The sequence below is a fragment of the Hydractinia symbiolongicarpus genome, chromosome 13, assembly GCF_029227915.1.
Source record: "Hydractinia symbiolongicarpus strain clone_291-10 chromosome 13, HSymV2.1, whole genome shotgun sequence".
Lineage (NCBI taxonomy): Eukaryota > Metazoa > Cnidaria > Hydrozoa > Anthoathecata > Hydractiniidae > Hydractinia > Hydractinia symbiolongicarpus.
The window spans coordinates 9,444,388-9,470,149 of record NC_079887.1 but is presented as its reverse complement, the minus strand read 5'-3'; the positions used below and the strand labels follow the sequence as shown (position 1 = coordinate 9,470,149).

Here is a 25,762-nt window from a genome sequence, read left to right as displayed (position 1 = left end):
GTGTTCTTATTTTTTTACACGTTCAGGCTGAAATTATTCTGGTGTATTTTTCTATCGTGAGCCTTCTTTTAATTATTTCACAAAAAATTATAGTCGCAACAATTGCGTCTACAAAAATTTGCCTTGAAAGATACTTCATGTTGGTTGTTTCAGGAAAAAAGAGAGAATCATTAAAATTTCACGCTAAAATTAAATAGTTTTTTCAGCTACAAAAACTCCAACTTTAAACTATAAACTCCAGCAAGCAACCTGAACTTGACAATTGCTGATGTTCTTTCTTAGTTTTGAAATGTTTCAAAAATTTAAAATTTCCAAACTGAATATTTTCCAACTTTTTGAAAACGTACATGCTTATCTAGTTTTTTCAGTAAAAAAATGAGAAAAGACAAACAAACAAACAAACAAACAAACATCGATTTCTCTGAACCTATTGTAGCTAATAAAGTCATTGCAGCCGCAATGAGAGCCAAACTAGTAGTTTATTGGAAGAACATTTCGCGACAAAAATTTTGCGATTATTTTAATTTCGCGATTAGAGGAAATATGAGAAATTCGTGGCATTTTAATTTCGCGGTTTTATAAAAAAAATCTGTATTGCAAAAATCGTTATGTTGATTTAAGAATGAGAAAAACGACATTTAAGATGTTTTCGTGAGGTTCCTTCAACCACTCATTGCTCTAGCCTGACTTTGCTTATCGCTTGTTTCACATGCATTTTTCGCAACATTTTAATACCGCTAATTTTTCATGGAATTAGTCAACACAATCCAAATGTATAAGTTATAAATTTATTTCGTATTTCTTTATTTCTACGTACAAATCAGTTCTTTAATCTAAGCTATCTATGTACATGTGTATAAAAATAGGTTTTTCAAAAAGAATATATATAAAATAATATTCATCAAATGGTGCGCTTCTAAATAAAAACTACTTTATTGCACATTTTTTAAAACCCTCGTTTTCAAGCTGAATTTAAAAAATACTTTTATGAAGCAAGGATAGATGAATTTTAACAACTTTAAGGAAGGAGCAAAACATTTTCTCATCTGCAATTAAAAAAAACGTCAACTTTTTTTATTTTTTGCAATCGATCCACTCGGCTTCTTTTTATCGTGTGGAGGCCGTTAAATTCTCGGTTGAAACCTCTTTACCATAGCGGAAGAAAAATTAAAATCGTTTTCAGTGCTTCTAAAGTTTATATTTTATTAAGATTTAGTCGTTTCGACCGATGTAAAACAAAACAAAAGAACTGGAAAGAAGATTAAAAACGAAAAAAGAAATCGTAGAAATACTTACAGAACTTTCTCCAGTTTAAAAATAAATGAAGTCAAATGAAAATTAATCTATATATTTGACAACTACTACGATTTTCACGTGAGAAAATAGAAAAATAAACAAAAAAATAATAACACGAATATCATTTAGTTTCCAGATCGTTTTATTGTATTCAGCACGAAAGCTAGGAATAGTATTCATCAGACATATATAATATACATGACAACTCTGCTAACACAACTATTTTGGTGTACGTGATCCAACGAGACGTTAAGTTTGGTGAAGGGACAAGCTGAGTGTAAGAGACATTTAAGTATCAAATGTTGCATGTAACAGATGCAATACAAAGTGGTGCTGTAAGTAAAATATGCTTTAAACTGGATGTCGACTCTAAGAAATTATCCGCGCAAAAGTCTTCAATCAATCTCCACCCAAGAACACAACTATAATTATATTTTGTTACTAATTATTTTGTTACTAATTATTCTTTTGTTAGTAATTAATCATTTTTTTTTTTCTTTAGTTATTGAAAACCTAATCTGTTCTTTTGCTCCAATACAACCTTCACGGGTCAGAATATTTTGGTTGCACAGAAAAAGATGACGAAAACTCGTTTTAATCCAGGAATACAAAAGTATGGACATAAAATCGCCCCGAATAAAAAAAAAAAAAGTTACTTACTTGTACAAATCTAAATAAAATGCGTATTATTGTTTCCGTTAAAAGAGCCAGTACTTAAGAAACACTTCGCACGATCAAGGTCTCGTTTATGATGTTTCAGAATAACGTGTGTTTTGATACACATCATTTTTACGAATAAAACTGTAGAAATTCTACAAGTTATAATATAGCACCAATGAATCACAGATTGAAGATCGGTTTCCATTGAAATTGTTGTGCTGCAGTTGTTAAAAACTGTTAGAAAGATAGAAAATAGATAATCTCTACAATATTGGTAACACAGTATCTCTTGTCGCTTTGTTGTACGACATGCGTTTCCAATAAAGTCGTAATGTTGTGCGAAAGCTGTAAAATAGTTGCTCAAAAATTTTTATGTTAGTGGAAACCAACCTTAACTTTGTATCAGCTAAAGCTCACTAAAATCACACTCAACTGGTTTCTACATCAAGCATATAGCATCACATTTCCATTATCAGCGCCAAACAAATACAGTCGATTAATTGGAAGGAAGGCCATCTTTGAAACTGCTCCTTTGAATGAATCTTGACCGATACGATAGGTTTGAAACAAAGACTAAAAGAAGAAAAAAAATCGTTAAAAATAAAAGGCGTAATCTAGAATAATTTTTTCTTTTTCGGCAAGATTCGCAAATTGGAAAGGCAACCCCTCGCCTCACCTGCCCCCTCTCTTGAATTTTTACCGACATCTTCTCCCACTTCCGACCCAGGCATTAAATTTAACAATTTTTCAACTTAAAAACCACATGTAAATTGTTGATATGCATGCTTTATATTTTATAAGCCCCTGTTTTCACTTTTTCGAGGTACTACTTGCTCAGTTTAGACAATAAAAACTTCTCTTTAGTTGGCAATGTAGATGGGGTTTAAACAATCATTTTCTAATGTCAAAATGGAGCAGGTAAAACCAACCTTTTGTTCAAGCCTCGTTTTGAAATGTTTGTAAAAACTGAAACGTGTATCATGCTGCTTTCAGATAAACTATATATTGATTGACAGCTGAACCATACTTCAAAGATGAGAATTTCAATTTATACTGACAGCAATAAAAGTAAATAATTCAAAGTTTTGAGTCAGTTAGTGTAACAACGTAATTGTAACCCTGACGGAACAGCCTCCTTCTTTGTACAGAGTCCAGTTCCACAACTTGGTAAACACCGCCTAAATAAACGTCCTTACTTGAACGCCCAGGTACTTTAATTCACTTTCCGTTTTATATTACTTGGTGGAAAACCAGTTTTAATGCACGTACAAGGTACAAAGGTCCAGTTCCACAACTTGGTAAACACCGCCTGAAATAAACGCCCCTTACTGGAACGCCCCTTACTGGAACGCCCAGGTACTTCATTTCATTTTCCAATTTGTTTTACTTGGTGGAAAACCAGCTTTAATACATGTTTATCAAAAAAAAAAACAGGCGTTTGGTAGAGTTAGCGTCTCACAAAATTAATCCTTCAGTTTAAAATTTAGGTATAGCTGACAACAGTTATGTATATTTGAAGATGAATTAAAACTGGTAAATTATCGCTCCCTTTCTTTAACATTGGCACCGTCGCTTTTACGTTATAAGTAGTATAGCAGACAAGCGAAGGTCAAATTCTCATAAAAAAAACCTCAATGTAGTGGACAGTTTATAGCATACGTTATTTCAAGATCCCTAACATTACCTCCAAAACCTGTCTATAGCGAACGCTTCTTTTCAGAAGTCTTAAGTCTGTGTTGCTTTTTTAAGTGAAAGATAGCATAGGTTGTATATGTTGCATATATTTTCTGTACGCTCTTTCTCCTTCCAAAACCAGCCTCTTCACATTTTCTGTTTGACTTTACTCTAACACCTCTCATCAAAAATCTAGTTTTTCTTTACTGAGCAGACTCTTGTGCCATAATTAGTTTTTTTGCTTAGTTTTTATAAAAAATAAATGTGGATATTCAAAAAATAAAAACAAAATTAAAGTATTTACCCTTAATTTTCTCTCTCCACTGTAAAAAAAACCCTGGGAGTGAGAAAGATTTTGTCTCGATAGCCTCAGCATCTCTAATTCAACATTTTTAAATATAAATAGATAAATAGTGTTTATAAGGAAAATCCAAAGGAATTCATGCATAAAACATTAAATTAATTCAGACATTACTGTGACGCACAGGTAAATTGTTTGTTTATTCATGCGTAAAAATACAACACAATGACGTCAAAAGAAAAAACACAACCTGCGAAAATATATGACACAGGTTATTATGCCCTTCCTTCAAGTTGGTATCATAGAGAGCTTTCCTGCATAAATGTGGATCTTTCCTCGCGTTTTCTATCTTGTCAAGTTTTACAAAAGTTAAATAAATCTTGTGATTGACTGAAGTTGCCATTGAAGCAAATAAATAAAATAATTTGTGTCTAAAATCAAGGCCTTATAACTCACTCTAACATGAGGTGCATCATGGTTAAACACCAAAGTTTGCTTTTAAGAATAACTGTTTAACTCTTTCTCTGCGGAAATGCATTTTGAAAAAAAATGTAATTAACAAGTTTCTCTGCAGCCCCGAAACCACTTGATTTTGTAAGAAATCTACTCTAATTAAAAAAAAACGATCCAGAGTATCTAAAGCTCTTAGATTTAGAGATTAGCCTTTCCAAAGGTAGGTGTCTAGGAGTGAAAGGGTTTAGTAGAATATGTAAAAGTTATAAAATCTTAGACGACATACCATGGTGTAACCTTAAATAAGGCCCAGCCTGAAATAGCAAAATCTGTTTCGAGATGTGGTCTGGGATAACAAGGTCAGGACTTAAATAGTACGGTCTGGTCTTAACAAGAACATCACAACACAAGGTGCAAAATCAATTTTATTAGAGGACTTACAAATCTTTCTTTACTGTGGATATTCAACTTGTTAGTTGTGGTCGACCATAAAAGTTGTTGTTTTGTGTACACCACTGTATGGATACTGTCGTTTGAACCTATATAAAGAAAACACATTACCACTGTACCTTAATTTGTAACCATAATACATCAAGTTTGATTTCTAGAAGTATTCTTCTACTTACTTTTTAAAATGTGCGAAACATTTCCATCTTCATGCCACATACGAATATTAGAGTCCACTGATGCTGAGATGAAGCCATAGCCTGGTACAGGTTCCATCTGAAACAGAAATATAAAAATGGTTGATAGCAAACTAAGCTGTAGTGACACTACTTCAGATGTATGCTGACCGTGCATTGTTAAATCAAACGTACTATTGATGTCACATGTTTTCAACATTTTAAGTTCTAAGCTACATTTTTGGCACAAAGAAAATTTCTAGGATATCTTAGCCTAAATATATATCACACATCATTATGTTTTAAAAGTTTTTGCGTTTTTTTCGAGAGTATGAAGGGTTAATCTAGGATTTCAAGGTCGCTTAGCCTGATTTTAAGATTTTCAAGGTTTTTTCCTCAAGAAAATAAAGAATATTCTAGGTATTCAAGGCCACTTAGTTTTATCTCACGGTTCGACGTATACAACAATTTAAATTAACTCAAATCACTGACAGCTTCAATATCTAATTTATTATAATTTTAAAAATCTCAAGACATTTTCACGCAGCTATTTTTCCAGTACAATTTATAAAGGAGGTGACAGTCTCGAAATTTTGGCTCGTGACTAATGATTTTAGAATTTGTATTAAACGAGAGCTTGTTTATTAGCCGTGACAAAACCACACTGAATAAGACTGTACAACCCATGCCTTTAGAATTATTCTAGCATCAAGATTTGATTTTATTAAATTTGATGTGTGTATAATTTTACAAAAAAAATGTTGTATCAATGATAAAGCGATTGATTGTAAACATAATGACGTAATTATGATGACTTGATACCTCCGAAAGTTTTTCAAACAAAAGATGATGATTTGACAAAAAATCTTGTTCCTATTTGAGTTATATGAAGGGATATGCTAGGTATTACTATACAAACTTAGTTTTTTATACCTGGACTATCTCACCATCATGAACTCTTGCTTGTCCTCTTAAAATACCAACTTGTAAGTCTAACACAGACACAATACCGCTTGAAAATCCGGCAGCAATCCATGTACCTTCTGCATTTGTGCATATTGATCGAATTATACCTAAATATGAAGAAAAAAGAAACTGAAGTGACGTATTCAGTAGGAACTCAATACCAGTACAACAACCACATCTTTAATGACCAAAAACATCTTCTCAAATCTTGAAATTAACATTTTTCTTGTCACGTCCCTATTTTTTAAAGTTCGTAAATTCAGCCAAGCTTTTTCGTGTTCAGAGTTTGCGATGATCCATTTTGCACAATGAATGGAATGATAAATTAATAATAAATTGATAAATGTGAGTACTCGAGATCCTCTTTTCTTCTTTTGTTAAAGATCCATCCAAGAATGCGTTTTAGGAGCTTCGCGTTATTGTGGTATCACGTAATGAACTAAATACGTCACATGCATTCAGGTAGATTTACTGACCTGTAGTCTCTTTCAAGAGAGGCACAGGCTTAGAAGAAGTCTTTATTTAAACAAGATAAAACACGCACCTATACTAGGTTGAGGGGATAGTTTCCATTCTTGGGCTAACTTATTTTGCCGTACATCATACAGTCTAAAGAGAAATATGAGTATTTTTAACAACACATTGTCTGCAAAATATTTCAAAATTTAAAGCAAAGATTTTAAAAAAACAGGGAAAATTTTGATATAACATAAACAGCTTAAATTGAAGCTTCTAGAGTTCATTTAAAAAAAAACATTTACTGCAAACTAGGTGCAGCAAAAGTTTTCACGAGTTCATTTTTCTTGATATTCGTCCTGATTTCATTTAAAATCCGATATTCCTGACAAAGTGTGCACAATCGTTAATATCTTCTCGTATTTTTTTTAGACTGGTTCTGAAGTGGGATAAAGAAGAGCTATGGTTACCGGCTGAAAACAAATTATTGGTGCCTGATATTTTTGGGGATACGTTTACTACAATTTTTAGTCTTAAACTTCCCTATTCTCTTTCTTAACATTTGCACAGTTTGTTTATTAGTCTCTCGAATAGGTGGTGAAATTATCCCACCAACCTCATGTTTCCTTCTGTTGTAGCAACAGCAACGCATGTAGAAGGAGCAGGTAAGGTTCTCATACTGGTGATATTATTGTTACGTCCAACATCAAATTCACAGACTGTAGTCCCTGTGACTGGGTCCCAGATCTAAGGAACCAAATAATAACTCTATCAGATTTGCTGATGTTAAGGAGAATTAATACTGAAACAAAGCTTTATTATTCCAAAATAAGCAGAAACAGAGAGGTGTCATTAACATGGCTAATCATGATATAACAGACTAGCAGTCTCATTTCTCGTGAAGGATGTCACGCTACCAGTGGAGAAACGATAAAGGGTCACATGAAGATGTAACAGAAAAAAACTTTTGTTTACAACGAACTCACATGTACAGCTCCATCACATGAAGCAACCATTCTTTTTGATTCGATACCTTGCACAGAAAAAACAGCACGGGTATGTCTATCATATGTTCGACTGTATCCAAGATGAGCTGTTCCATTGCCATGATTCTTTAGCAACCACAATTTGACAGTTTTGTCTCGACTTGCAGACAGGAAATAGTGTTCGTTATCAGGAACGTAAAAATCTCGAATTACAGACGAGTGACCTACAAGATTTTTTTGTGTTTTTTTTATAGAAATACAACACAACAAACGTTAAAGAAGGAAATTAATTATTCAGGAAAAGCCACATTCTGCTTTTGAGCTTTTACTTGTAACCCAAGTATTTAGCCCACTTTTTTAGGAGGAGAAAAAAGAAAAGAATTTTTTCCCATCCTAATACGACTTAAAATATATGAAACACAAAAATGCAAAACTGAGCAAAGCAAAATTTTAAACCGAACAATGTGCACAAAAAGGTTTTTTAGCCACCTGCATAAGTTTGTAACTTCATATCTTTAAACTCTAGATGGTGAGGTAGACCAGTATCTAAGGTAAATAAGTAGATTTTTATAACAACCCAATAAACTTTAAAGGATACATCAAGGATTTATTTATTATCTCGATAATAGCAGTTTTTAAGAAATAAAAAGTTTTTATTACGCATATCACTTTTTATTGTTGACTTTTGTAACATTAACGTAGTTCTTGGGACTTTAAATTCATAAAATAATATTCCAGAAAAATTACTTTTGCTCTCACTCCAGTGTTGAAACCATTTTCCATCAATATGCTGCCAAGCCGACCTGTATAAATAAAAATCAAAAAAATGCTTGAATTACTTTTTCAACTGCTTTAAGAGAACTTTAAAAAGCTACCTAATTTAGGACAATAACGAAACTGAAAATGCTCGCAACTAGTATCTTGTTTCGGTGCTTAAGTATTTCTTTAACTTTAAACATTTTGAGCACAGTGGATTAAGCTCATCTTTTATTTATCTACAATATCAAGTATTCAAGAGTCCTACCTTTCTGCGTATTTACTTTCCTCTTCGTGTGACATCTCTAGAGGTTGCTGCCAGTCACTCAAATCCTTTTTAATGTTTGAACCATCTAAAAATATATCGACATTAAAGTAATACAAATGAAATGTAAATTTTTATTAAAACAAAATTTGCTAAGAAGGTCCAGCGCCTAAAAAGAGTAACTGCAGCAGCTTTTAACACCATTGGCAAACAACCTTTGATAACAAGACACCTTCACGAAGTCAATGTTACAATATTGTACAAACAACCCATCAAGAAATAATTTTAACCTGTTTCTGTCGTTTTTTTTGACAAATTGTCTTGATCTCCAGTATCAGCAACTGTCAAACATTTGTCATGTTTTGTGAATAAATTCCAGACCAAATCACTGTTGTACAAAGTTTTCTCAATGTAGAGAGGACCCATCACCCGACAAAACAAAACGTAGGCATGGTATGCTAGAGAAGGTGAAAAGGTGTCATAAATGTCAGCAAATTGCTCATCATGCACAGTGTTTGACTCATCCAATTTGTCTCCCTGTAAAACATCATCAATACAAACATTGCCTGGTATACGGTCGGATCGTAATGAAAATGAACCATCGTCAGTTTCATCAAAACTAGAAAACTTTTTTAAGTTGTCAATATTCGAAGCTGCCCTTTTTCTTGTTCCTAAATTATTTTTGTCAAATGATTGACAAAGGAGAGAATATTTTCTTGTCACATGCGATTCTCCATTTTCGTCGGTACGCAATGCATAAATACCATCAAAACATGAGAAAAATTGTTGGAGCAAGGGTGCCATAATGTCTTGTGCCACTTCTCGTTTCAGTCGCTGGCAGAGAAGTCCGAGGATGTCAATCAGCTTTCGCGAGAGAAATTCCTTCACAGCACTTCCAGTACTAAATGGTTTCACGGTTGATAGCAATCGAATTAATGGTTGAAAAAAATCAACTGAGAACTCCTATAATATTAAAATGCTATTTATACCAATCTAGCACATAGTTGTTTTTTAATCAGGTAGATTTCCTAAATAAATAATATCACAAATTACTCTACTGGAAAAGATGTTATAAATTTGTACAATAACAACATTCTTTGTGGTACAAATGAAAAATTATTATTTATCTTCTCTTCACAAACTCACCTCAATATGGGTCAATATACTCTCAGGTTCCAACATTTTGCATGCTTCTGTCATTAACTGCACATTACACACAAGACTGCTACCCAATGAGATGGACACTGATGGAGATGTGATGCCTGATTCAATCTAGTGGTAAAGACAAGCAGGTAATTTTATTTATGTTTGATGTCTAAATAACTAAAATGGCAAAACGGTGTTGCAACAGTTGACCAATATTACAACAAAGTGACAAGATGTAGGGATCTATATACTTAATAATACAACAAATAACATGCATTGAACATACATGCAAATTTCAATAATTCTAACGTCAATAATCTAAAAACTCAATTGATATTTTTTGCCCATCTGATATTCCAATTTCCTAATAATTAAGTAACATTAAATTTTTCTTTATCATTCTACCTGTTGGAAATCCTGTTTTCACACACAATTTTAATCATAAATTAGGTTCTGGCTTATGGTTGTAAGCATGAAACAACAACTAACGTTTGCAAACATGGCTGGTTGTTTTTTAAGGACAGCAAAACTACTCACCAGTTGAGCAATATGAGGGAGGTACAAAAACAAAACAATTGAATCTCCATAAAGCAGTGCAACTTCCATCAGACAATCAATAACTGGTGCTATTTTCTTCAGCAAGAGATCAATAGGTTCGACTGCATCACCACTGCCATTCGTGTTGATCAATATTTTAGACATCCTTTTTAATAATGGCCAAGCAATGTACTCAGTGGTAAGTATAGGACCAATCCAAGGCATGAGCCATCTTACAGATTCTACAATAGTTTGGTATATATCAACATGATGAAAAGTGTTGACATGCTCATCCTCTTTGATACCTAATTCTTCTTCTTGTGGTACCTCTTCTAATACTTCTTTAGCTTCTTCTAGGCCATCTTGCACAGACGTTTCATTAGATAACAGCATAGTAAAAGGAACAGATGAAACTGAGGTACGATTACTCAATGCATTCTCCTCTCTTGGAGAGTCAGCCATGACGTTTTTATTAGGAACAGAAGATGAGTATTCAAAGCACTTTGGAAAAGACGACGAATATTCACCCAATGATTCACGCATAGTGTCAATTTCAATTAAACTTTCCATTCCAGAGAGAGAGTGGACTTCCTGAGAGCTTAGCAGAGGCAACTTATCCACCGCTGTTGGCTCAATGTTTACATTACATAAGGAGTTCTCTAAAACAGGATTAAAGGGAGGACTGCCCCCATCATCAGTAAAACTGTGTGTATAATCTTTGCTAAGAACCACCATATTCTCTGATTGATCTGCAAATATGTTATCGAGGTTTAAACTGGAAATGGAATCTACTTCAGTCACAACACAAGGTGACATTTGGTATGACATCATTGAATCGCTTTTATATGTAAGTTCACTACTTAAAGGTGCTGATACACAGGAAGACTTGTGAAATCTTTGCGGCCCTGTTATATGGGGAACATCAATTAGAAATACATCTAATATTAACTCCATCAAATAATGGAGAAACACATCCTGACCAAACGAGGATAGCACTTTTGATAAAAATGTCTGAGTTAATAATGCAACCTCATCAGATGTACTTATTGAATCGTAAATCTTTTGCAGGTCTCTAAGAAATACTGATCGAGACCGAGCAGGTCCTAATGCCATGCAGATTGGAGAAAACAAGTGTAAGAACATTGTGATTTGCAATCTTTTCATTTCAAACAGTGGTGTTAGAAACACTAACAAAAGATGTAAGCCATCTATCGTTAAATCATCCAGAAGAACTTGAAGGTGAGGGACACATTTTTCAATTTCAGTTGATAATATCATTTTGTCATCTGTAGACAGTGTTGTATTTTGATAGTCTCCAATTGCAGCATACAACAGACTCAGAAAATCATGCACTTTTGCAAAATATGGTGGAAAGTTTAATGCAGTTCTGAAAGATGAAGGCAGTGAAGATGGAGAATTTAATTCCACTGCATTTGGTGGATCAAGAAAATCTTCAATTGCATATCGTATCGAACTAAAATGCCAAATGGAATAAATTTCAATGAAAAGTAAATTAAATTAAAAAAACAGCATCTCCAATGCAACTGTCGTTAAGCCAATAATCTTAAGTTAAAATTCCTGAAATCAAAAAATAATAAAATGCACTTAAATTTAAATAATCTTTTCTCTAAGCAAAACACAAATCAGAATTTCTTATGCTGAGATAAGCTTGACAGGGCTTAAAGGTCTGGTTGGTTTGGTTTCTTTCAATGCAGAAAAGGTCTAACTAGACCCATCTGCTTGATTTTGCCAGGCAAAAGGGAATTCCAATTCGCATTGAAAAGTTTAAAACATTGTCACAGCACACTGTCGTTTTACATGGAAATCTTAAACCAGTTTGAAAGTGAACTTCCACCCAAAGTAATAAAACTCATGCAAAAAGTCTTAAGAAACACATTGTTGACCAAATTTCAAAACCAATTTGAGTTTACTTAAGATCTCATGTAAACAACCTCTTATAGAGCTTATACTGCATGCTTACTAAAAAATGCATACCTATTTTTCTTAACAGACAAAGTTGTATCATCAACTTTTTATTTTTATTTTTATCCAACAAGTTTTATTGTATTATTTAATGCTCTAAAGTGTTTTATTTTACTGTAAATGTAAAACTTACATACCCCTGGTCTACTGTGCTTATAAGTTTAAGATAGGATGAAAGCACCCCTCCATAATACTGTAGATGTGAAAACACAGAATAGAAAGGCCCCATTGTCCGAAATATTCACTTTCTTTAATTCATACCTTGGCACAGCATGCTGGAATGTATGGAATAACTTTACATTCTTTCTGAAGCGTTCATCCAGTAATGGCAAATATGTTTGAACACGTGTTTCTTTCTGTAGTGTGATTTCAATAAGAAGACATAACAATAGTTTTGTACCGTCGTTAATGAAGTGAAACTTATCCCTTGTCTAAACATGGTTGGAAAAAAAATATAATGATATAATTAGTATGTTTACATTGCAAGCAAGAATCTAAAATTTAAACTTACTTTCTCAAAGAAAGACCCAAATTGATGGATGCCAATTCCATTCATGTCTGGAGGATGAATATTAAGTTTATGGAATAAGACTTCCTCGGTGTCTTGTAGAACATTTAAAAAATTGACACCACAAGCTTTAACATCAATATCGTATGCTGTTGGAGGCATATAATCATCTTCAGAGTTTGTGGAAGTTGCAGAAACTACAGTTTCGTAAAAACTTTTTGCTTTTCTCCGCTTTAGAAAATCTTCCTGGTCGGGTGCAAACTCCTCAGACTTACTTCTTTTCATTGATGCAGTGAGATCAACATATTCCCATGAGGCAGAGACATCACGAGATTGCACTAAAATTATGAGGGAAAAGTTCGAATTATGCACAGTAACAAAACAATGCGAATTTAATGCACAAGACTGCAAACAGATTTGTTTTTCCAATGTAAATAAATAATAATTCCCAACTGCCACACTCAGACTTGTTTTGGTACATTTAAACGGTATGGTCACCCCAGCCACCTTTAAAAATGACACAGTTAAAAACATGTTGAACCATTTCAACATTTAATGATATAAAAATTAAACATGTTTAGGGATGAAAATATAAAAACAAACATTTGATTTTGTGTCTGGGTCTAGTCGTAAAATAACATCCTAGCATACTTGCATGCGTCAATACATATCGTAATTGATTTAGGTGTGTGGTAAAACATGCAGCAAAACTGTTCTGAAAATTGATTACCAGCTTTACTGGCCATTATTGAAAAAATCCTGAGCAATAGGTTAGGTTGTAAAATACACGCTGATAATGTTAAAACAAGACCCCACATAATGTAATTATGATACTGGTCAAAAAAATAAAAATAAATAAATAACAAAAAAAAAATACCCACATAATTTTGTTATAGAGAACATACAAGAAATATAACAAAATCCAATGTCACCAGGAAAAAAAATGTATCAAAAAACATTTTTCTTAACAATAAAAAGGCAATCATTGTATTTATAAAAAAGATAAAATCTGAATAACATTTTTATAATATGTAACACACAATTTTGTTGAGTTGGGTTGGTTTTATTGCATTTCAATATGCTATAAAAGCTTAGAAGAACCACTGTTATTTTGTGTTTTGTGTTTTCTCTTTAAATTAAACTTTTTGTTAAATTATGTTACAATGTAACAAAAATTTGAATTTAAACTGACATATTACTTTCTAATCAATTTTTTGTTGACAAGTTTTGATTTATAGCCCATCATGGAAAATAACAGCCAAAATCAAAAAAGTATTATTATTTAAAGGTTTATTACACCATGACTTGTCCCTGGTCATTCTATATTTTTTAAATAAACTAACTAATAAAGAGAGAATTGAAAAAGAGAAATGATGTGCTTATTTACAGATAACTGGGGGAAAAAATTCAGGGAAAACTTGTGGCTCTCTCTCATACTTTTGTAATTTTTGAGTTTTGTACCATTCCATTTTTTTGCAACGTGTATGCCGGTTTAAAAACATTCAAAAATTATAAAATTATTTTTCGTAAGTTTGTTAAAGTGTTGTTTTTCTTTTTCATATATTATGTAGGTACGGGTATTAACGACACATCATTTATTACGTCATGTTTCAACAAAATGGAGAGGAGATTTAAAAAAATTTGAAGCCCTTACAACAGCGAATAAACGTGCTGCACCATTCTTTATTTTTGACCTGATTTCTATGTTGACCTTTTTTATGTTTAGCCTGGTTTCTATCAAACTTAAATTTTTTGCTTGCTGATAAAAGGACCACTTCCGGTCTCATCATCATCATCATTTTTGGCTTAACATTCGTTTTTATGTTAGCATGGTTTGAACTGAATTTATGTACAAACAGTAATGAGCGAAAAAGCATAAGGCGATTCCAATTTAATTAGTTGTTCTACGGGTGAAGTCAATAGTAACTTACGGTCAGTCGGTCAACAAAATGAAAATAGTTTTATCGAGAATGTATGCTCGGAACAACAAAAAAATAATAAAAAATAACAACGGAGGAGGGTGTCAACAATTTTTTTCTATGTATTTTTGCATAATATTTTTGCATGTATTTTCGAATAATAATAATTTGTCTCACTAAAAAATATGTAACTAGTTCTCAAGGTGAAAAGATAAAAATACTTGCATGATCAAAAACTTGTTTGTTGTTTTGAAAGTTATACAGCAAGAATTATTGTTGTGCTGTTTTAAAAGTTGTACAGAATATACTTGTATTGTTTTGAAATATATACAGCAAGTTATACTTGCGCTGTTTCGAAATTTATACAGCAAGTTATTCTTCTCCTACTTAAAATAATAAAACAAACAATTTAAGTGTTCTTTTAATGTTTTTTGCGCAGTTTTATAGGAAATCTAAATTTAAGTGCAAAGTCTTTTTTGGACTATGGTTGTTTAGTTGAGGATATTTAAAGTCTTTCGCAGCGTTAAAATCATTTTTTTTTAAATTCATAATGAAGGAGAGTGTTACGACAATAATCTGTTTTGTTTTTCAATTGTATTATAACTATTTTAGCGAAAGTAGCTAATTTTTGTTATAAATCACATAAAAATTTAAACTTCTGTTTAATCACATAACTATTTTTGTAAATACAAAATTAACGCACAGCTAATTTTAGTTTTATCGCAACAAACTACCATGAACAAAGAATCAACTTCCATTGGCCTTAGCAATGGTGGTCCTAAAGTAACGTTATTGATTCACTTTGTTTAGTATAATTGTAGATGGACATTCAACCAACAAAAAATGGCATCATTGATATCTTCTATGCTAATTACATTTCCACGAGATGGGATGAGAAAATGTTGTTGTTTTTTTGTGTTTTTTTCTTTAAAACTTTTTTGCCTAATATTATTATTTTTTTGTTTTCGTGAAAATTAGGGTTGGTCGGGCCCGTAGAACAACTAATTAAATCGGAGTCGCCTAACAGCAAACTTAACTTCACTTCGTGAAAGAATCTTAGATTTTATTTGCTCAGCTACATTTCAGTTAGCAGTTGCCAGTTCCAAAGAAGTATCAAAATTAAAAGACCTTTCTCTTCGTTAGCGTTTGAACCAACATTAATAAAATGTTGCATAAAATGGGTATAAATTTTATTTTGTACCCTTTAATTTACTATTTGTGTCTGCAAAAGAAACCATATGGAATAGAAAAGGCTTTCTAAACAAGCATATACCTTTTAACTCGTTTTTACTTGTTGGGTAATGCTCTTGCTCTTCAGCCAAATACTTCTTTTTCGGATGCGGCGCTGAGAACAGTTGAACAATTCCATAATTTCGAAGGTCTGTGTGCTGGTCCACCAGTGAGAAGTGCACATTTTTTTCTTCCCTGGCAGCAACATTGCTCAACTTAAAACCAAACATAATATCAATCCAATGATGCAATGCTTCTGAAACACAGTTGCTCTCAAGAATTTTGTAATGGTACTCTACAAACTCTTTTGGTGAGGATAACCATATAGGAACATTTAAATCAGGCAAATCGTTATGAATTGTTTTAAAAATATTCTCATCATAGAAGAACTCGGGAATGCATTCATCTGGTGTCCACTCGTAAATGCGCTCCATGGATGAAGGGTATTCATCAGGAACCCAGCGAGACCGGACATGTGAACAAAGAATATCCTTTGATGTGTTACGAGCATGGTAAATATAATATGTTATATCTGACAAAACATCTGAAACATGATGCTGAATTGGAGCAGTTGTCAGTGCACCCATATTAAACATACCTGCACCACTAGAAAACGTTGCATCTAACTGCCGGTCGCCTTTATTAAGTCGAAACTTACTTTTTGTTAAATCCCTGTAACCATCATAAGGGATTTTAAAATCAGTGACCCAAGGAAACACTGGGTGATTTAACGAATCGCCAAATTTTCGCCCTGCAAGTTTGTTTATGACAACAAGATAATCAAAGTTGCTAATGCTTCCTTCAATCCAAGCTTCAGTGTATATACTCAATTCTTCAGTAAGTTTTATTGAGGCATCATTTAACACAGTATTTAATCCATTATAAATTTTCACAACTGGAATTTTTTTTTGGCAGTCTTCTGGTTTATCTTTGATTTGAAGACAGTTAAAAGGTGATAAACCCAACCAAATGGAATTTTGTAGCAAGTAAATTTTATTTAAAGAAAGGTTTGCATCATCGAATTTAAAGTTGTACTGACTCACATTTTGAAATATTTGCAGAATTTGATATATTACGAACATCTGGTTGATGTGATTATTTTCAAAAATGGCAGGGCTGTAAGTGAGAGCATCATGTATTGTGTGCGGAGGTAATTGTTCAAGAATGTAAACTGTTTCTTCTGTCTCTATCACAGAAAGAACAGGCAGCATATGTGCAGTTCTTTTATTTTGTGAACAACTGGATATGTGAGATAAAGAATTCAATTTTGTCACACTAATGCCATAGATCTCTTGCATAAGAATCTTAAGTTCATCCTAGTTTAAAAGAGAAAAAAACAAAACATTATATGACTTAAAAATGTAAATACATTCTAAGGATAAAACATTAAACAGACTGCCACATAATGTTCTTAAACAAGAGTTTATTTACAGGAAGTCCCAGTTAGCATTCAAAAAGGTTTAAAAAGCTGTTGCCAGTTCAAGATACTTACTTTAAAACAGGCCTTGCCATAAGTCGCGAGCAATTGCTCCCTCCCGCGTAGTGCTCGCGTAAATGCTTGTTACCCGAGCATTCTATTGCTCGCATCAATATAAACATTTTGAGATAAGTGTAAACGTTTTTCTTAAGAATTGATGGGTCTTTTAAGTGAAACTGAAAAGATATTTGGTGTGATTATTTTCCACCCATCCTGCAACAGTTCATTTGCCATTTTATAAAACGCGTCTGATACGGGCATTAAGGTTAATCTTTGTTGTGCATTCATTTTGCAGTCAAAAAGTGGGGGACGTTTTTAATCGTGAACCCTAAACACGATGATTGAGCGTCCACTGGTATAGCGACTCTCTCAATCTTAACTTCCTTTTCTAAATGTCCAAGTTAACTGTGATTTTCATAAATTTAATGTTTATTTTTCAGGCCACAAGCAAATAGGAAAAAATATGCTTCGTTTTCAAATTAAAAAAATCTTTATCCACATGGTTTAAATAAAACTAATAAATAAAATCTCTTTTTAAAAGGTACACGTACATAAAATTTATACAGAAAAAAAATTTATACCGCACATGGGTTTCGTTTTTAAAATTGTTTGAATAACAGTTGCAGCATAAAGAAAATAATTCATTAAATTTGGACCTGCTACGGTTTCCAACTGTTTCGTCAAATGAAGAAATTATCTACAATTAAAACCATGATAAATTGTCTGTTCCGCCGTTAACCTCTGCATTAGTTAAGAACCAAATGGTTGGATTTCTTGTGTAAGACCTGGTTACCAACGACGTAGGGGCCAGGCAAAAGAGATTTATGTCTACATAGTTTCTTAACTAAATCAGGAGTCGGTGAATTAGCTAGCATGGTCAAGTTGGCTATAAATAGGCTTGTGAATTTAAAGGACCAGGACTATTCAATAATTCTGAGATCTAAAAGTGTCCGACCAAGACGGAAATCTATCGGACATTTTAACCAACAAAAGTTTAAAACGAGCTAGGGACATGTCTGACCAAACTGGAAATGTGGCGGACGTTTTAATCACACGCCTGAAACAATTTAGGTGTGTACCAAGGTTCACGCCTCTCCGGAAAAAGATGCCCTGAGAGACTAAATGTAAAGATTTTTTAGCGAAAAATATGCCGAACAAAATTGCTCGCGTAGACACTCTGAAGCGAGCAATTAATTTCTCGAGAGGTTATTTGCTCATGGCAAGGCCTGATTAAAAGAATTAAGACTTGTTTATTTTGAAGAACTTACCATGTCATACTGGTCTCATAAAAAATGCTGATTTTTTACAGGCGTAATTTTAGGTCTGTAAAATAGTACATTCAAATTTTATCACTTGTACTCTTTATTTTTCCTGAATAGCCTTCAACTTAAATGCTACAAACTGAAATGTGCACCCTAACGAACAAATCAAGCAGTCTATATAATACAAGAATCTGAAAGGAACTACAATACATTGACCATAGTGACACAACCGATTCTGTTGTTCAATTTACATTTGGGAAAACCAAAGTGGTGTATGCTACTTTGCCTGTGACCACAAATCATGCTAGTTTTTGGAGCCTGTTAAATGACTCTGGTCAGTTGTTTAAAGAATATTTTGAACACAATAAAAACTTAAGACGTCTAGATGTAGCCACTAAGGTGTTTGCACACATTTAAAGAAGCTAAATGGTGTAAGCAGCGTTATTTTTAAAAAAATAATTTTTGAGGAAACGATTTTAGAAATGTGATAATTTAAACCGGGTCTTGTCATAATTTTATTTCTCCATTGTTTTTTAATTTTTTACATTTTTCTAAAAAATAGGCCTGTTTTTTACCCTAAAATACCAGCAAACAAACCAGATTTCTATAAAAGTGTGATACATTATAACCAAAATAAAAAAAGGGTGGTTATCCAGACGAGTGTTAAAGGTTGCTAAAAATAGCAAAGCAAGGAAAACAGTTGGGTAGGAAAGCTTTAAATAAAGTGAGAATAGCGTACATATGCTTTTTATAAGAATATGTTTTATAAGAATACCAGGCTAGAATTTTTGGTTAAACACAATAGGTCTATTGTTTAAACAACAGAGAAATAAGAATAATGACCAGCCTGATTAGAATTTTGATATTCTTATACATGAAGCATGTAATAGATTTCAAATTAAATATATATGGCGAGGAGGTTTACCTTGTCTATGCCTTAAGTTAGCTGGTATAAAGAAAGAAAGCTGGGAAATTTAAGACTTTAATGCGCCCGGTCAATGACCTGGACGTTGGTTTCACTGTTTTGAAGTAAAAACTAACCCTTTGTGTTCGTGAAGTGTTAAACCACATGCAAAAGAATTGTCCGTTGTCAGACAGAAATCCATGTTGTTAAGGTATATTTTTACAATTAGGTACAAATCCACTTGTAATCAATTCACGAAAACTTTTGCACCACAAGCAATAATATTTATTAAATTGATATTTTTTAAATAATCAAATTGTTTTTCTTGTTCTCTGCACAACAGAATCATTGATTAACACACCAATCCAAAAGGGAAAGACCGAAAACGATAAAAGGTTAGCAATTTCACTTAAATAATAAATATTCACAAATTATTTCTGTCACAATAGCGCGTTAACGTGTTGCACTTAGATGCAATGTTCTGCTTAGGTGCTGGTTCCAATCTCCCCAAGGGACGTTTTTCTAACATAACAGTCTTCGAATTTCACATATATTTGCTTTGGCAAATAATTGCCGAAGTAACTTCGCAATTTTTCAAAATCACTTCGGCAGTCCTTCGGCAGAAAAAATGCCGAAGACAATGGTCAAAAGCACTGAAAACCTTCTGCAATTGCCTTGGCAGACTTCGGCAATTGCCTTGGCAGACTTCGGCACTTTCTTCAACACTTTTTAAAATGAAAAAAAATATAAATATGATGCCAAGCCTTGACGAGTATCAAACATCAACAAATTCAACTGAGTTAATCCTGATGTTTTTGTTTTTTCTTGGGAACGATAATACAACCTTACTTGGTCACTCCACCATTTTGAACTGCAGGCCGAACTGAATAAAACTACGGGCCGACATTAAGTTTGTCAACACAGTGAGGTGAATTGGTTGAAGGGATCGTGTCATCTACCTTCACGTCGTTTAAGGGTTTTACAACATTCTCCCTTAAAAGAGAATTCGATAGCTGGGGGCATCGAGACTAAATGTTTTTTATTTAGTGGGCAGTAGAAAGTTCTTTGTGTCATTGTGGCGATATCTGTTTGATGAAACCTAGGAGTATGGATAAAATGAATATTCATAAAAAAGGGAAACTACAACATTCGACAATCGAGTTTTTCTTCGGCAATATTATTGCCGAAGCGGAAGCCTTATAACTGCAAATACTTCAGCAATTGCCGAGTGCCGAAGCGAAATTCGAAGGCTGCATAAAACTTTGCGAATGAAAGCTCGTTCATAACGTTGCAATTGACCATTTTTAGGACAACGTTAGTCAGTTTGGAGTTGGAAACCAATACTATTCTCGCAGCCAAGATACAGTAATAATAAACAACACTTGATAAAAAATATTAAAAAAAAATATTTAAAAAAAAATGTGTAATTACAACAAATTTGTTTTTATTCTTGACACAAAAGAAGAAAGAAAGCTTGTTGTAACATGGAAGAAGAAATATTTTTCTTTTATTTGAAATTTCTGCTATTTTATGTTTTTTTAGTTTACTTTAAAATTTGTATAGGCATACCCTTTTACATTGTTTTAGCACCAATATGACATAATAGCTCATGCAAAAAAATTAAATCTTAAAATTTTAAGAATAAACAGACTTAGCTTTACAACATTTTTCAGCTCAGATTACGTCAAATTTAAAGAAAAGAGTTTGAGACAACGAAGAGTCACTTCCTTCTCCTATGGTTTCTATTGAAAATTTTCAACTTTATGTCCATTTTTAAGATGTCAGCCACCATTGTCAGTAAACATTCAGTTTTTCACGTAATTTTGAGGAAGAATGCGCGCAGCTTTAACAATAAAACTGCAAAAGAATTGAAACTCTTTGAATGATAACAATGTAAAGGAAAATAAAAACATACCCAACTACATTCTTTGTCTTTCTTTTCAGTGTTGTTTGCAGTTTGGTCAGCATATGCTTGAAGAAAACTTTTAAGGTTTGTTTTTTGTGTGTTTGAAAAGTTCAACAAGATATCATATATTGAAGGATCTGAAAAACTTTCTGCAAATTTGTTTCTAAAAATCAAAATATTAAATGGTAGCAACAACAACATGCAAATTTTAAGCAGAATGGAGATTTTATCGGGATATTGAGATGTGCCAAGAAATGTATAGAAACAAAACATTAAAGAGTTGTACTTGCATTCTTAAAAAATTGCCTGTAAATATTTTCTGTGAATTTAACTTTATTTGTGGCTGAGAATGTGGCAGGTCAAAAAAAAGGATGATACATACTGTAGTGCAAAAGAGATGTCCTTCTTCAACACAATAACCTGGCACTTGACTAAATTTGACGATGCATTAAATTTAAAACTTGGTTGCATCACTTTATCAAAGGAAGATTTATTTTGCATCAAGTCTATAAGATCCTCATCATTGGAAGCTTTTCCAGTGGTGGAGATCTTTTGAAGCCATTTAATACTGGTCTGAGTGAAAAAAAATTGAAATACCAAGCACATACAAGCACATGAAAAAACATTATAAGTGCAAAGGGAAATGTGCAATATTCCAAATTGAGTACATTAATTCAAATTGTGATTTAGTTTTAAAGGTAACCCAAAGAATAAAATGATGTTGGACTTATAAGACAAAGTTACAAGTCTTTTTTTAAATTTTTTAAAAAGCTCTTTTTGTTCTCAAGAAAATTATATTTAAATAATGTTGTGTAAATATACTACCTAATAAGTTAAATGAACGTAAGTAATTAACAAAAAAGGGAAATTGGGGAGATGGCACATTGTGTGGGCCGTTGGATGTTGCCGGTAGTTGTCTAGTAGAGCGCAGGCTCTAATTGGGTCTGCATAGATCAAAAAGAGCATTAAATACTCTAGGACTCTCCATAATAATAATAATAATAATAATAATAATAATAATAATAATAATAATAATAATAATAATAATAATAATAATAATAATAATAATAATAATAATAATAATAATAATAATAATAATAATAATAATAATAATAATAATAATAATAATAATAATAATAATAATAATAATAATAATAATAATAATAATAATAATAAATATTTAAAGTGGCTAGCCCAGAAAATCACAAAAACCTATAGTTAGTGGATTGTTTCCACTGGGGGCCACTAGAACAAAATAGAAACAAAAAATGATAAACCTTAGACTGCCTCAGCTCAATCAAACATAGTAACATTTATAATCTGTGAAAATTGAAAAGAAAAAGAATAAAAAACAAAAATTAAAAAATTAAAAAGTGATCTCCATTAGAATTTGCCAAATACATTAGAGATGGAAGTCTTAAACGAAAGCAGACTTCCATCACAGGTCACTTGGTCTGGAAGATTATTCCACACTTTTGCAGCTCTAAATGGGAAGGCTTTTTTGCCAAATTCCGTGTTGACCAAGGGAAGTGTGAACCTGTTTTTTGAAGCTCCTCTTGTTTGATGATTATGACAGTTTTTTGTCAAAAGGAATTTTGAGCGCATGTAATCAGGAGCAATGTGATTCATGGCTTTGAAAACTAATATGGCATCGTTTTTGATGAGTAAATTATTCATTGAATATTCCCTCTCTTTCCCAAGAAAGGTACGGACACATTTTAATCGTTTTTCTAGTTTTCCCAATCTACCTTGGGTGGCACAAGCCCATGCCGAGGAGCAGTAGTTGAAATATGGCATGACAAGTGCATTAATTAAAAGGTTTTTTGTGTGAGGTGTTAAACAGGATGCAATGGTTCTAATTTTAGAATATTTAATTAGTATTTTTCTATTTATGTCATTAATGTGCTTTTCCCATTGCATTTTTTGATCAAATGTTACCCCAAGATATTTAACTTTTTCGCTCCTCTTCAAAGGAATACCCATATAGTTGATAGTTTTGTTCTCAACTTTTTTTAACTGGCTGTGGTTGCCGAAAAAGATTGTTTCAGTTTTGTCCGTATTAATAGTCATTTTGTTATTATTCAGCCAGAGGTCGACTTGCGAAAGTTCTAACTCGACCTGGGAGACAAGGGTATCCAAGTTTTTATGAGACAAAATAATTATTGTATCATCCGCATATAGATGGTGGTAGTTTGAATTGATGACAGATTTTAAGTCATCAATATACAAAAGAAAGAGCAGGGGCCCCAACACAGATCCCTGCGGCACCCCAAAAGCGTCTTCATGAAGCAGATCTGATCCTGTGTCGTTTACAAGAGTCAGCTGCATTCGGTCCGTTAAGTAGGACTCGAACCAGTCAAAGGTAGCATCTCTGATGCCAAAACACCATAGTTTTTTTAACAAAATTTTATGATCAACAGTGTCAAAAGCTTTTTTAAGGTCAATGAGCACAGCACAAACAAAGTTATGTTGGTTGAGCTCAGTAAGAATAAAATCAGAGACATCGACTACTGCAGTTTCTGTGGAAAAGAGTTTTCGAAATCCAGACTGTCTGTCATTCAGGAAGTTGTGCTCAGAAATAAAATGAGACATTTGCTCATGCACTAACTTTTCAAAAATTTTCATAGGAATTGGCAAAATGGAGATAGGCCGATAATTAGTAGGATCTGTTTTATTGCCATGGCCCCTCCTGGAAATAATAGACAGGGTATATCCCTCGATATTTGTGAGGCTAGCCATGTAAAATATGCACATCTATTTTATATATATATATAACATACCACTCCCATAAACACATTCACTTTCCTCTTTTCATTGTCATCAAGTTGCTCTGACTCAACAGGCAACTTTAGCTCCTTTGATAACAATTGGTAGCCACAAGCTCTTGAACAAGCCTGACCCATTTTTAGTCAAATTGTAACAATTCCATAGCTAGGTATTTAAATACACTATGTATTAGACTAAAAACAAAAGAGCCTAGTTGCAGCTATCAGTTATCAAATGTACTTTCTACGCACCAAAATGTACCCAAATATTCAAATCTCTGGCACATCATTTTTAATGCTAAACAAACAGTCAGGCATAATTTTACTAAATCAGATCAAAATACTATTAAAACATCAATAAATATACACATTTTCTGCGTTAGAATGTAAAAAACATGTCTACTTTGCAGTCTTTTTCAGGAATATTTGAGTAGGTGTGCGATGATTCGCACGTGTAAATCAAGTAACGCGTGCGATGTAAAGCGCACGTGCAAAGAATGTTACGCATACAACACGGGCTCCGAGGTTATTTTTTGTTGCGCATTCATTTTGCGGTAGAAAAGTGGGGGACGTTTTAAATCGTGAACCCCAAACACGATGATCGAGCGTCTACTGGTATAGCAACTCTCTCAATCTTTCCTTTTCTACATGTCCGAAATAGTATCCATGAGTGTACTGTCATTTTTATATTTATTGTTCACTTTTCAGGTCATCACAAGCAAGGCAAAAATATGCTTTGTTTTCAAGTTAAAAAAATTTTTATCCACGTGGCTTAAAACTTCAAAAAAAATTTACACCGCACGTGGGTTTCGTTTTTACAGGCATAAAGAAAAAATCCATTAAATTCGGACCTAAAGAAATTATCTACAATTAAATCCATGATAAAATGTCTATTCCGCCTGTAAGTGCAGTTTTGCAGACTTGCTTCATCCGTGCTCCGTCGGCATTCACCTCCGCATTAGTTAAGAACCGCATGGCTGGATTTCTTGTGTAAGACCTGGTTACCAAAGACGAAGAGGCCAGGCAAAAGAGATTTGTCTATGTAGTTGTTTTGCCTAAGTCAGGAGTCAGTGAATTAGCTAGGATTGTCAGGTTGGCTATGAATAGGCTTGCTCGTGGATTTAAAAGGTCCAGGACTATTCAATAATTTCTGAGATCTAAAAGTGTCTGACCATGACGGAAATCTATCAAACGTTTTGTGTGACGAGTCTCCAAAAATTCTTTCAAGGGATGCCATCACACGCTACAAAATGGATTTTAAAGGTTGATTTTGAAAACTCAATATTTATTTTTCAGGTGTGCAATTAATCACAAGCCTGAAACGATTTAGGCGTGCGCGTGCGATTGCACGCCTTTTCTGAAAAAAGACTGACTTTGTGATAAAGATGAAACAAGGCTATGAACTAATAGGTTGCCAAATAGAGTTATAAGGGATGAAACGAAAAATATTATATTAAGATTGCATTTTACTAAAATCAGTTCTTAGTTCTCCTAAAGCTTTATTAAGCCAAGAATTGAGTTAATTGCAATAAATTATGAAATATTTCCTGTCTTTTTTAAAAGTAATATGACATGCTAATGTTAACAAAAGCATGACATCTGTGATGGCAGAAATAGAAGAACATTAAAAATCCATGCAGCATTTATAATAGATTACAGTAGTCGTTTATATTTTTGTCTCACTAGAAT

At 33.0% G+C, this 25,762-nt stretch overlaps 1 protein-coding gene across 2 annotated transcripts; it reads right to left on the bottom strand.

The window, feature by feature from the left end:
• Positions 1–780: 780 nt before the first annotated feature.
• On the bottom strand, positions 781–25,762 carry LOC130623881 (WD repeat-containing protein 81-like). Of its 2 annotated transcripts, XM_057439421.1 has the most exons (20): positions 24,089–25,762; positions 21,691–21,881; positions 21,318–21,471; positions 15,803–17,075; positions 12,614–12,948; positions 12,364–12,533; positions 10,120–11,593; positions 9,583–9,708; positions 8,727–9,399; positions 8,440–8,524; positions 8,163–8,218; positions 7,905–7,961; positions 7,416–7,639; positions 7,046–7,176; positions 6,518–6,582; positions 5,941–6,080; positions 5,011–5,107; positions 4,826–4,923; positions 2,390–2,529; positions 781–2,190 (listed from the first exon to the last, which is right to left on the bottom strand). In XM_057439421.1, the coding sequence occupies exons 1-19, from the start codon at positions 24,209–24,211 to the stop codon at positions 2,401–2,403; spliced, it is 5,601 nt and encodes a 1,866-aa protein (XP_057295404.1). In that variant the 5' UTR covers positions 24,212–25,762; the 3' UTR covers positions 781–2,190; positions 2,390–2,400. The 2 variants fall into 2 exon arrangements, with proteins under 2 accessions (XP_057295404.1, XP_057295403.1); XM_057439420.1 differs by having other exon boundaries at positions 781–2,529.

Coding starts and splice junctions, on each gene's coding strand:
- LOC130623881 (XM_057439420.1), bottom strand. CDS start 24,211: ATGGGTCAGGCTTGTTCAAGAGCTTGTGGCTACCAATTGTTATCAAAG. Junction 12,534..12,613: donor TTGGGTCTTTCTTTGAGAAA/GTAAGTTTAAAT, acceptor AACCATGTTTAG/ACAAGGGATAAGTTTCACTT. Junction 7,177..7,415: donor CATGTGATGGAGCTGTACAT/GTGAGTTCGTTG, acceptor TTGGTTCCTTAG/ATCTGGGACCCAGTCACAGG.